Here is a 12,500-nt window from a genome sequence, read left to right on the forward strand (position 1 = left end):
TTTGAAATTAAAACTTTATTTTTGACGGACTGCCATATGCTTTTGGGTCCTACCTCCACCACTCTCAAACCTTAACAATAACCACACATTGATCACCATTCAAGCCATACAATACATTTCCCCATTCATTCTCTATGATGGCCATTTTGATATCTCGGGTTCTGGGGGGTGTAATGGAAGGGGGGGGGGGATCTTATCTACAGTCACATCAATAGTTGGTTGTTCAACTGTTGAAAAAGGGTTGATTCAGTTGATTCAGTTATGGGTACATTCATTTGGGTTTCTGGCATGAAACAAAAATTGTTTTGGTACCATGTCATGGCAAGTGCATTTTGAACAGGCATCTTAAATCTTAAAGCTAGATCTTATCTTCCAGTATCTTGATGCCTAGGCCAATTTATTTGCAAAATGTAACCCATATCAGGTACCCTGCGTGTGTGTGTGTGTGTGTGTGTGTGTGTGTGTTTGTATTAGTGTGGCTGTGTGGTATTTCTGGAAGAGGTGGTGTGAGGCGTTCCTTGCCTGGAAGCCAGACTTATTTGCAAAGAAAACCAACAGTCTTTGAGATACAGTCTGGACTTCCAGCCAACCAGAACAGTTTCCCTGGGCGGGTGTTCTTGACCTTAGCTACTTCATTGCCAGCCTGACAAAACCAGTCAGAAGAACAGCAAAAATGTATTTTCCTCCAAGAAACTCTGTCACTGCATACTCTCGTTCTTGTTTAATTGTTGTTATTGAGCCTATTTCTGTAATAACTGCACCCATGGCTGTTTATTCTACTCACGTTAACGTTACCACTCTACCAGCGGCATGGATTTCATTTTCATGCATCAACTACGGGAACCAATCAGGGGCTCTCTCCCACTGAGGGGCAGAACAGCAGTTAAAACGCAGTCCACTGATTGGCCCGCTATTTTGTAATTTCTGGAAGATGTTCTGGGCGGATAGAAGTCCAGATTGTATTGAAAAAACGTTCTTTTTTGCGAGGAAGTCTGTCTTCCAGGCTAGGCCATCTTCTACCCATGGTTGTTTCTACCCGAATGTTTACACGAGCAAGCCATTCACGCACAAACACATGACGCATATGGACAGGGGCGCGTCATTTGCAGAAGGCCCATTGCAGTCTAGAAATAGACGTATTCATTGGAATGCAGCACATTCAATAGCTTGACGAAGCAATATTCATTGGAATGCCTTTAATACCTTAAAGCAATGTATTAATCCGTTGTGATTAATTCATTCATTAATTCATTGTGAACATTGGGATCAAAGTCGTTTGCAAAAGGCAGTCTTATTGCAATGCACATTCAATTGATTTAATTGTGAATGTTGGGTTCGTATCAAAATAATCTTTGGATAAAGGTGTCTCTCAACCAGCCCACTGGTGGGTCCGCAGAGCCCCATCAACTGGGCCGCAGAGGCAGTGGTAGCCTACTGACAAATGGTTAAAATGAAATAAAGTTTGGTCATTTACAAAGCTAGTTATTTTTATATTTAAATGTACTCAAGAATTCACATATAAAATGTCAAGTTAAAATGCATACTGTCAATGACCAGTTACATTTGAATCACCGCCCATCACATCCGACTGTGTTCAGCATACTCAGGGTAGAGAACATTCACTCGGATGCAAACTTTCCCTACAGGCTATTTTGTTCTCATAAAAAGTTTAAATCCTTTAACAACTTGCCTTTTCATTTAGTAAATTGATTGATTTGTTGATTTAAAACAGATAACGAACAAACAAGATAGATATATATATATATAGATAGATAGATAGATAGATAGATAGATAGATAGATAGATAGATAGATAGATAGATAGATAGATAGATAGATAGATGGATAGATAGATAGATAGATAGATAGATAGATAGATAGATAGATAGATAGATAGATAGATAGATAGATAGATAGATAGGCACGGGCAATGTGCACTAGTCCTCACTGATTTTATACATTTTAATTTTTACCAGAAATGCTAAACAGATTATAGAGCTCATAGCTCACTAGTTATTGTAAATTAAATATGTATACTTTGCCACTGTAATCATTGTTAGATCAGGTCTCTGGGTTTTATTGCCGGGTTTAATTTGTTCACTGTGAGATGTTTGTAACAGCAGAGATGCTGAGTTATTTTCAAGGGTCTATTGATTGTTGTTGTTTCGCCCAATCGAACGACATAAATTCTCAAGCAGTCTGTTACCTTCATTGTCTGAAGTGGTGACAGCGCGGGAACAGACTCACCTGTCCAGATGCCGACGGGAGACCCATCAGGACCATGATGACGACGGACCAGCGGATCATCTCTATACCAGCTGATCCTGGATGGCACAATATAGGCTACAGTCCGTCCAAGCGGGCTATATTAGGTGAGGTCTCGTCTGCCGTGTATTTTCCAGAGCCTACTGTAAAATCCGCTTATGCGCTTCGGTGGTGTTGGTGAGAAATGCTCATTCATTCACACGTCAGACAAGCTGCCAGAATGAACCTTGGAGGAATGTAGGCTTTGCCCTTCCAGGACCAATCAGTAGGCAATGAGTCCTAAAAAACCTGTTGACCACATTTTTACAGCAGAATCGTAGCGCACAGGCACATATTTTACAGCTTTCCTTGAAGGAACACGGCAACTTTCCTCTCTCATGAAAGCCGCTCAGATGAGATGTGGAATTTGTAAGATGAACTAAAAACAAAATAACTGGAAACGTCAAAGAAATTACGCACGGACCACTGGGCAGGGGCGACGCGTGCTTTGATTTAGTGAACAGAGACACTTTCAGAGCAACACAACAGCAGTTCTGGAATGATACTGTACAAATTAGGCCTACGTATACGTAGATGGTCTCTCTTAGACATCTCCTATTTTTGCATAATCTGTTACAAATGAGACCTGTGGTTTTTATGTTTAAGGCCCCATGGGATTTAGACCTGAGAGGGGTAGATAAATCGAGAGAGAGAGAGTTTGTGTGTGTGTGTGTGTGTGTGTGTGTGTGTGTGTGTGTGTGTGTGTGTGAGTGTGTGTGTGTGTGTGCGCGCGCACAGTACAGTATGTGTTTCAATGTTTTTCGTTTGGAACATGGAGAAGTCCTGCCCTCTGCAGGAGTGCATGTCTAACACAGATAATCTATTTGGTAGAGGACCTTCCTCATCACTCTGTGCTACTGGCTAGATGTAGACTTGGCTTCTACATCTCTAGGTACAACACACGCACGCACACACACACACACACACACACACACACACACACACACACACACACACACACACACACACACACACACACACACACACACACCCCAGTACACCCCAGTACACCCCTCACCCAACTGCCTACCCATACCCACCCATGCACCACACCCTAGTAATGTCGCCTCTCACTAAGCCCAGGAAGTGATGTCATAGCTGACCAAGTACCTGCCCCCTGGGAGCCATTGTCCTCCTGGCGTCACTCCCTGACCTGACTCAGCAGGACGCACTGCTCTGTCACACACACACACACACACACACACACACACACACACACACACACACACACACACACACACAGCTCTGTCTCTGACCATATGAGGTGAGTTTGATTTTCTTAGGAGGGGTGTGTGTGTGTGGGTGTGGGTGTGTGTGTGTGTGTGTGTGTGTGTGTGTGGGGGGGGGGGGTACTGTAGTGAAGGGTGATGGTTGGGCAGGGAGACGTCTATGACTGCAGACGACGGCAGCACGGGTCTCCCTGCCTCCATCTTTGAGAATGTAACATTGAAACTCAAGATGGGCCCCAATCCTGGGAGATCCCGTTCTAATGAGAACCAGAAGAATCAGACATGCAGCGTGGTCCCTTGGGGTTCTGTTCAAACTGGTTCCTCTACTCCCCCACCAGAACCCGTGTCCTTGGGATGCAGTTTGGGGCGGCGTTCTTGTTTAAACAAGAGAGGACTCCTTCACCTCAAAGGAAACAATAGATTCTTGAGAAGACTGCCGTTCTGATCTACGGTGTCAGGGCAGATGATGTTTTTAAGACTCAGCTTAAAACGCATTTGTTTTCACTGGCTTTTGAGGCCTGATAGCCTACAGTACATCCCTCGTCCTGTTTTGTGTCCTGTCCTTTTATAGTTCTGTGATTATGTGCACTTTATTCTGTTTTTTGTTTTAGTTTATTTTATATATTGTACAGCACTTTGGTGCAACTTCGGTTGATTTTAAACGTGCTTTATAAATAAAGTTGACCTTGACCTTGACCTTTACTAATACTAATGATCTGGCTGATGGATCTAGAGCATGGAAGACAGGAGCACCCTCAGTGCTGTGTTTCTGCGTGTCATGGTGTTGTTGGCACAGCCAGGTTTATCTTGGGAAATGCTGTGCTCCTAAACACCATTGATCCTAAACAGGTACTGTACAGTAGGAATGATCCTAAACAGGTACTGTACAGTAGGAATGATCCTAAACAGGTACTGTACAGTAGGAAACCACCCATGATTATCTGGCCTCTCTCACATAGTATGTATGCAGCTCCAGTAAAACAATAAAGCTGTCTGTTTCCCTCATGTCTCTATGCTGCAATCAACCTGTTTATGGCTGTGAATGGTTGTGGGGCTTTCTTTAAAAAAAAAAAATGTTTGAACTGATATACAGAACTGTAATACTGTAGGTCTCTGGTTGACCCACTACAGTATCACAGTATATACTGTATGTGCGTTCAGTAGCACACACACACACACACACACACACACACACACACACACACACACACACACACACACACACACACACACACACACACACACAATGGTATCTCTTTTCTGGAAAACATTCTCTTAATACCAGTCCCAAGTTCTGCCTAGGGTTTCAGTGAAAGATAAATATTTTTCTTTTGAGTCTGTAGAAACCTGATGTATTGAAAGAGTGCCATGTACCATTTGTCCCTGTATGAGAACCCTCTAGAAAAAGGTTCCAAAACCCTTTTCAGGTAAGTTTGAATACCTTTTGTGTTCTAAATAGAACTCTGCCTCCATACAGCCTAAGCTAGAGCAGGGTTCTGCAACCAGCGGCTCTTTAGTCCCTCTACAGGGGCTCACTGGCTTTCACAAACATTATATGGGAATGAATAACTAAATAAATATATTATTATTAAATACATTTATTTATTACTAAAATAAATGGTCATGTTGGCATTCAAGTTAGCTAACTAGCTAGATAGCAGCTCGTGCCTCGTGAGACCATCCTGATTTTGTGATCTCACATTCTGTTTCTTTCGTAAATCAGTCTGGATACTCTCCATAAAGATCCGTTTGTGCCAGATCAGAAAACGATCACGCCATTCAGCGTTGGTTGTGAGGAATTTGAAATACAAACAGGCAGGGTGGAAGTGTGACGACAGTGAGGAGCGGTTGAAGTTAGCGTGTGATAGATGGTGATACACAGATGGTTCATCCATTCACATGCCAAGTCATTTTGAAAGTATCTGCCTTTTTCCAAGCAATACCAAAGGAGATTTCCCAGATGATTATGCGAAGCAATTAAGCAAACTATCTGGCGCGTCAGGTTAGATAGCAGCAGACTGCATAGAAATTCACCAGAATGCAGGAAATGTAGTGTTTGTTGCTCAAAATTTCTCCGACCCCCAGACACCCCCGCTCCCCTTTATGTGTCCCCCCTGGGTGCATATACCACCACGCCTGAAAACACATCTAAGGGGAAGCATTACCTTCATTTTAAGCTCAAATATGTTTTGCGGCTCCAGTCAGATTTTGTATTCATTTTTTGGCCAAAAATGGCTCTTTTGATAGTAAAGGTTGCCGACCCCTGAGCTAGAACCTGAAACAGGCCTATTTGGGTACATTTTATTTTTTATTTTTAAAGCAAACTTTCTATTTCTTGCATTAATTCATTTCCTTTATCTCATTGTGTTTGTGTTCCAATAAAGATAGGCTACTTTATTTTTGTTTCACAGATGGAACAAATTATCCTTAGGCTACATGATTGAGTGATTGTCTCATTTTACTAGTGGCATTTAATTGGGATGTGTTCCACGAATCCATATCAAGACAGAAACGCTTGAATAACTTCACTTTTATCACGGATAAACGTCTGACAATCATTTCTCCCTAGGCCTATGTGATTTAATACTATGCGGTTAAATGGTGAGTTGAGCTTTAAAAGCTCGCTTGTCCTTGTGGTTTTCCGGCTGATCGTGTGTCATTCAGCTGAACTTCAGAGGAGAATGGACAGGGCTAGTGTCGCTGCGCCTGGGTGGGTAGGATCTGTTAGAGAGAGAGAGAGGGAGAGAGAGAGAGAGAGAGAGAGAGAGAGGGAGAGAGAGAGAGAGAGAGAGAGGGAGAGGGGGGGGGAGAGAGAGAGAGAGGGGGAGAGAGAGAGAGAGAGAGAGAGAGAGAGAGAGAGAGAGAACAGGAGGAGGAAAGGAGCGTGAACACTTGTTCGTGAGAAGAAGTCCACTTTGGCACTGTTCAGTCCAGTAGACATGGGGTCTATAACGGGACCCCGGAGTTTGCTTGTGTTTGTTGTGGCAATGCTGTCATTTACCCGGTCCAGCCGCGGGCAGCAGGACAGCGCAGACTCACCTGGTAAGAAGCTCCTTGTGTTGTATGGTTGAGCTCATGGACTCAGGACGTCTGTTGTGTTGCATGGTTGAGCTCATGGACTCAGGACGTCTGTTGTGTTGTATGGTTGAGCTCATGGACTCAGGACGTCTGTTGTGTTGTATGGTTGAGCTCATGGACTCAGGACGTCTGTTGTGTTGCATGGTTGAGCTCAGGACTCAGGACGTCTGTTGTGTTGTATGTTGAGCTCATGGACTCAGGACGTCTGTTGTGTTGTATGGTTGAGCTCATGGACTCAGGACGTCTAGTCTGTTGTGTTGTATGGTTGAGCTCATGGACTCAGGACGTCTGTTGTGTTGTATGTTGAGCTCATGGACTCAGGACGTCTGTTGTGTTGTATGTTGAGCTCATGGAACAGGACGTCTGTTGTGTTGTATGGTTGAGCTCATGGACTCAGGACACGCTGGGATCTGTGCACATGTAGGCTCCGCGCAGGACTGCCTCTGATCTCACGATAGGGTTTCGATAACTAGGGTAAACGAACTCAAACAGCCTTTTAGCCTACTTAAAAAAACATTACTTTTCTTCTCTTTAAAAACAGTAATACAGATCCATATTTTAAACTTGAATGATTATTCTGGTAGAAAGTTAACTTTAATGTTGCAATGAGTGTCAAGTTGACCCACTTAGGTTTATTGATCAAAGGTCAGGAAAAGCAAAATTGGAGTATACCCTAGTTATTGAACACTAGTTATCGTACCCTAATGATTATATATATATATATATATATATGTGTGTGTGTGTGTGTGTGTGTGTGTGCGTGCGTGCGTGCGTGTGTGCGTGTTTGTTTATAGTCTGACACCTTATAACAAGGTTTCTAAATTACTATAAGTGGTAGATGTATTATACCTCCATGCTATTCAGCGCATTATAACTACCAAACTTTAGTTATAAAGACACATACAGTAGAGAACTCCTCTGATGTATACAGATAATAAATAAAAAATAAAGTTTTTGAAATTGAATAATACGATATAGCATGACTTTGTGAGCTTTATGTAAAGTGACAACACTGTATGGTTATTTGCAATTGTATCATAACACAATTATGAATATTTGTGTCTTACACTTTACTTACAGCCAACAAATACTGCTCATAAGACCTCATGGTTGTGTTATAGCAGTTTACAATTGCTATCACTTTACTTAAAGCTTACAAAGTCATGCTGTAGCATATTATTGATGTTTATAAGACATTCAGTTCAGAAATGTAGAATTTATAATCTGTTATGACACATTAGAGCTCTTTTTGTCTTTACAGCTGGCTAAAGTTTGGTTGTTATAATGTGCTGTGTAGCATGGATGTATAATACATGATATCTACTACTTAAAATAGTTAATAAACCTTCAAAAACAGACATGTATAAACCTTGTTATAATGTGCCAGGCATGACTAAACATTTATAAAGAGTTTTATAAAGCCTTATAAGTGCACTATAATGTGTTATGAATGTGCTTATGATGCATTATACATGACCTTCATAGAAAGTATTACCAAAGTACCCCTCACCCCTCTTCTCCTGCAAACACTTGCATTCCGTTGCCATGGAGACCAGTGCCAGTGGTAAAATAATTGCGTGCTTTTCTTTTCTTCATCCAGGACTCGGGGTGAAGGAGCGTTTTCAGATTGTTATGCAGCACAATAGACTGCGCAGCCGGGTCAACCCCATGGCAGCCAACATGCAGAAAATGGTTTGGGGCTTTTCATTCATACAGTGTCCTGTGAGTGTGTGTGTGTGTGTGTGTGTGTGTGTGTGTGTGTGTGTGTGTGTGTGTGTGTGTGTGTGTGTGTGTGTGGTGTGTGAAAGAGAGAGAGGGAGAGAGAGAGCGAGAGACTGTGTGTGTGTGTGTGTGTGTGTGTGTGTGTGTGTGTGTGTGTGTGGTGTGTGAAAGAGAGAGAGGGAGAGAGAGAGCGAGAGACTGTGTGTGTGTGTGTGTGTGTGTGGTGTGTGAAAGAGAGAGAGGGAGAGAGAGAGCGAGAGACTGTGTGTGTGTGTGTGTGTGTGTGTGTGTGTGTGTGTGTGTGTGTGTGTGTGTGGACATGGCAGAATAGATTGCCAATTGCCTGTAATTCTGCCACTGTTACTTTAATTCAAGCCTCTTCCCTCTTCCCATCTAAGAAATGGTTCTACTATGAAGCAGCCAGACAGTTTGCTGATTAATGCAGTTTAGTTCAGATGCATTGTGCCACCGTCTCATCTGCTTAACTTTGTCCAGACCAGTTCCAAACAGCAGACCCTTACATTAAACTCCTCGAGTCCTAGCTTTGTCCTGATCTTGCTTTGCTGTGCACAAACACCTGACTAAAGCCTTACTTAGAGGAGGGATTACGCAGTGAGAACGAGGTGTAATTTTAGACAGCGCTCGAAGAGAGATATGGTAAAAATCCAGCTGGCCCATGCTAGCCCTGCCTCCATGCTAGCCCTGCCTCCATGCTAGCCCTGCCAACATGCTAGAGCCCTGCCAACATGCTAGCCCTGCCAACATGCTAGCCCTGCCTCCATGCTAGCCCTGCCTCCATGCTAGCCCTGCCTCCATGCTAGCCCTGCCTCCATGCTAGCCCTGCCTCCATGCTAGCCCTGCCTCCATGCTAGCCCTGCCTCCATGCTAGCCCTGCCAACATGCTAGCCCTGCCAACATGCTAGCCCTGCCTCCATGCTAGCCCTGCCTCCATGCTAGCCCTGCCTCCATGCTAGCCCTGCCTCCATGCTAGCCCTGCCAACATGCTAGCCCTGCCAACATGCTAGCCCTGCCAACATGCTAGCCCTGCCTCCATGCTAGCCCTGCCTCCATGCTAGCTCTGCCAACATGCTAGCCCTGCCTCCATGCTAGCCCTGCCTCCATGCTTACATGGCCCGGCCAGAAACCCTCCCAAGATCTCTCTTCCCCTCCCTCTCTATCTTTCTCTCTCACTCTCTCTTTCTCTCTCACTCTCCTTTTCTCTCAAGTTGTAGAGACTCTCAGAGAATGCAAGTGTGTAAATGTATAGTATACTATACTAATAACTTATATTATCTAATAGCTGATAAGGGATAGCGTGACCTACCCCCAGTCAGAAAGCAAACATGTTATATAAGCACAGCCCCTCTCTCTCCCTATTTCCCAATGTTGGAAGCCCAAATAAAGACAACAGAGATTCCTGGGAGGGTATTGGCTGTGGAAATGCTGATATCATGACCAGTGTGAGACATGGTCTTCAGAGTGTTAGTGTACCCAGGGTCTGCTACCACGGACCGGACAGCTGTTATCCTCAGGATGGGGGATTTACTGTCAGATGTACATTGGGAGAGGTCACACAAAACACGCACAAGTGACCGTTCTGGCAATTCTAATGCCCATGGCAAGAGTCTGGAAAGTTTGCCTGGGAAACCGTGTCTGCTGATTGTCACAGTACTATAAAAAGCTTTGTTTGGTCTCTGCGCAATTTGTGGACTCCACTCCCCTGCCGTATTTATGGTATATAACTGTAAGTTGTTTATTCATGCCATACAGTTACTACTCAGTGTCACCACAGAATGTTACATAAAACATGTTTTCTCATGTCCCTGCCGCACATCTGGGTCTGGGTAATGTCCAACCCTGATGAAACGTGACACTTGAGATGCAGGACTGCAGAATGGGACGATGTCCAGTGACGCAGCTCCGGTCACTCACTGATTAGCTTGACAGGAGGACATAAGGAGGACATTGAGGAGACAATGGCGCTTTAATTAGCCTGTCCCCTCAGCACATAGCTATGCCACCCCTCTGACGTCTGGACGTACCCCTCCACATCCTTCATCACCACCTGCACGTCTGGACGTACCCCTCCACATCCTTCATCACCACCTGCACGTCTGACCACCACCACGACTAGGACCACCACCACTACTAGAACCACGACCACGACTAGAACCACCCCCACCACGACTAGGACCACCACCACGACTAGAACCACCACCACGACTAGAACCACCACCACGACTAGAACCACCACCACGACTAGAACCACCACCACGACTAGAACCACCACCACGACTAGAACCACCCCCACCACGACTAGGACCACCACCACGACTAGAACCACCACCACGACTAGAACCACCCCCACCACAACTAGAACCACGACCACAACTAGAACCACCACTAGAAACACCACCACAACTAGAACCACGACTAGAAACACCACTACGACTAGAACCACCACCACGACTAGAACCACCACCACAACTAGAACCACGACTAGGACCACCACCACGACTAGAACCACCACCACGACTAGAACCACCACCACAACTAGAACCACCACCACAACTAGAACCACGACTAGGACCACCACCACAACTAGGACCACCACCACGACTAGAACCACACCACGACTAGAACCATGACTAGAAACACCACTACGACTAGAAACACCACCACAACTAGAACCATGACTAGAAACACCACCACAACTAGAACCACGACTAGAACCACCACCACGACTAGAAACACCACCACAACTAGAACCACAACTAGAACCACCACCACGACTAGAAACACCACCACGACTAGAACCACCACCACGACTAGAACCATGACTAGAAACACCACCACGACTAGAACCACCACCACGACTAGAACCATGACTAGAAACATCACCACAACTAGAACCACCACCACGACTAGAACCACGACTAGAAACATCACCACAACTAGAACCACAACTAGAACCACCACCACGACTAGAAACACCACCACGACTAGAACCACCACCACGACTAGAACCATGACTAGAAACATCACCACAACTAGAACCACCACCACGACTAGAACCACGACTAGAAACATCACCACAACTAGAACCACCACCACAACTAGAACCACCACCACGACTAGAACCACCACCACGACTAGAACCATGACTAGAAACACCACCACAACTAGAACCACCACCACGACTAGAACCACGACTAGAACCACAACTAGAACCACCACCACGACTAGAACCATGACTAGAAACACCACCACAACTAGAACCACGACTAGAAACACCACTACGACTAGAACCACCACCACGACTAGAACCACCACCACAACTAGAACCACGACTAGGACCACCACCACGACTAGAACCACCACCACGACTAGAACCACCACCACAACTAGAACCACCACCACAACTAGAACCACGACTAGGACCACCACCACAACTAGAACCACCACCACGACTAGGACCACCACCACAACTAGAACCACCACCACGACTAGAACCACACCACGACTAGAACCATGACTAGAAACACCACTACGACTAGAAACACCACCACAACTAGAACCATGACTAGAAACACCACCACAACTAGAACCACGACTAGAACCACCACCACGACTAGAAACACCACCACAACTAGAACCACAACTAGAACCACCACCACAACTAGAACCACGACTAGAACCACCACCACGACTAGAAACACCACCACAACTAGAACCACGACTAGAAACACCACCACGACTAGAACCACCACCACGACTAGAACCATGACTAGAAACACCACCACAACTCGAACCACCACCACAACTAGAACCACGACTAGAAACATCACCACAACTAGAACCACCACCACGACTAGAACCATGACTAGAAACATCACCACAACTAGAACCACCACCACGACTAGAACCACGACTAGAAACATCACCACAACTAGAACCACCACCACAACTAGAACCACCACCACGACTAGAACCACCACCACAACTAGAACCACCACCACGACTAGAACCATGACTAGAAACACCACCACAACTAGAACCACCACCACGACTAGAACCACGACTAGAACCACAACTAGAACCACCACCACGACTAGAACCACAACTAGAACCACCACCACAACTAGAACCACGACTAGAAACACCACTA

At 45.0% G+C, this 12,500-nt stretch overlaps 2 protein-coding genes across 2 annotated transcripts in view; one reads left to right on the forward strand and one right to left on the reverse strand.

Moving 5' to 3' along the window:
* The window catches only part of LOC311308526 (fibulin-7), a gene marked incomplete at both ends in the record, with an annotated part of 14,123 nt that extends 11,817 nt beyond the window's left edge, over nt 1-2,306 (reverse strand). The window contains one exon of the mRNA XM_084437488.1: nt 2,247-2,306. Coding sequence (XP_084293614.1) covers nt 2,247-2,306 — 60 coding nt within the window. The remainder of the gene's footprint in view (nt 1-2,246) is intronic.
* A 4,185-nt stretch (nt 2,307-6,491) lies between these two features.
* The window catches only part of LOC311307886 (C-type lectin domain family 18 member A-like), a gene marked incomplete at its 3' end in the record, with an annotated part of 16,467 nt that continues 10,458 nt past the window's right edge, over nt 6,492-12,500 (forward strand). Inside the window, exons 1-2 of the mRNA XM_084436777.1 lie at nt 6,492-6,574; nt 8,211-8,302. Of these exons, the coding sequence (XP_084292903.1) occupies nt 6,520-6,574; nt 8,211-8,302 (147 nt within the window). The 5' untranslated portion in view covers nt 6,492-6,519. The remainder of the gene's footprint in view (nt 6,575-8,210; nt 8,303-12,500) is intronic.

The sequence above is a fragment of the Borostomias antarcticus genome (assembly GCF_949987555.1).
Source record: "Borostomias antarcticus genome assembly, chromosome: 4".
Lineage (NCBI taxonomy): Eukaryota > Metazoa > Chordata > Actinopteri > Stomiiformes > Stomiidae > Borostomias > Borostomias antarcticus.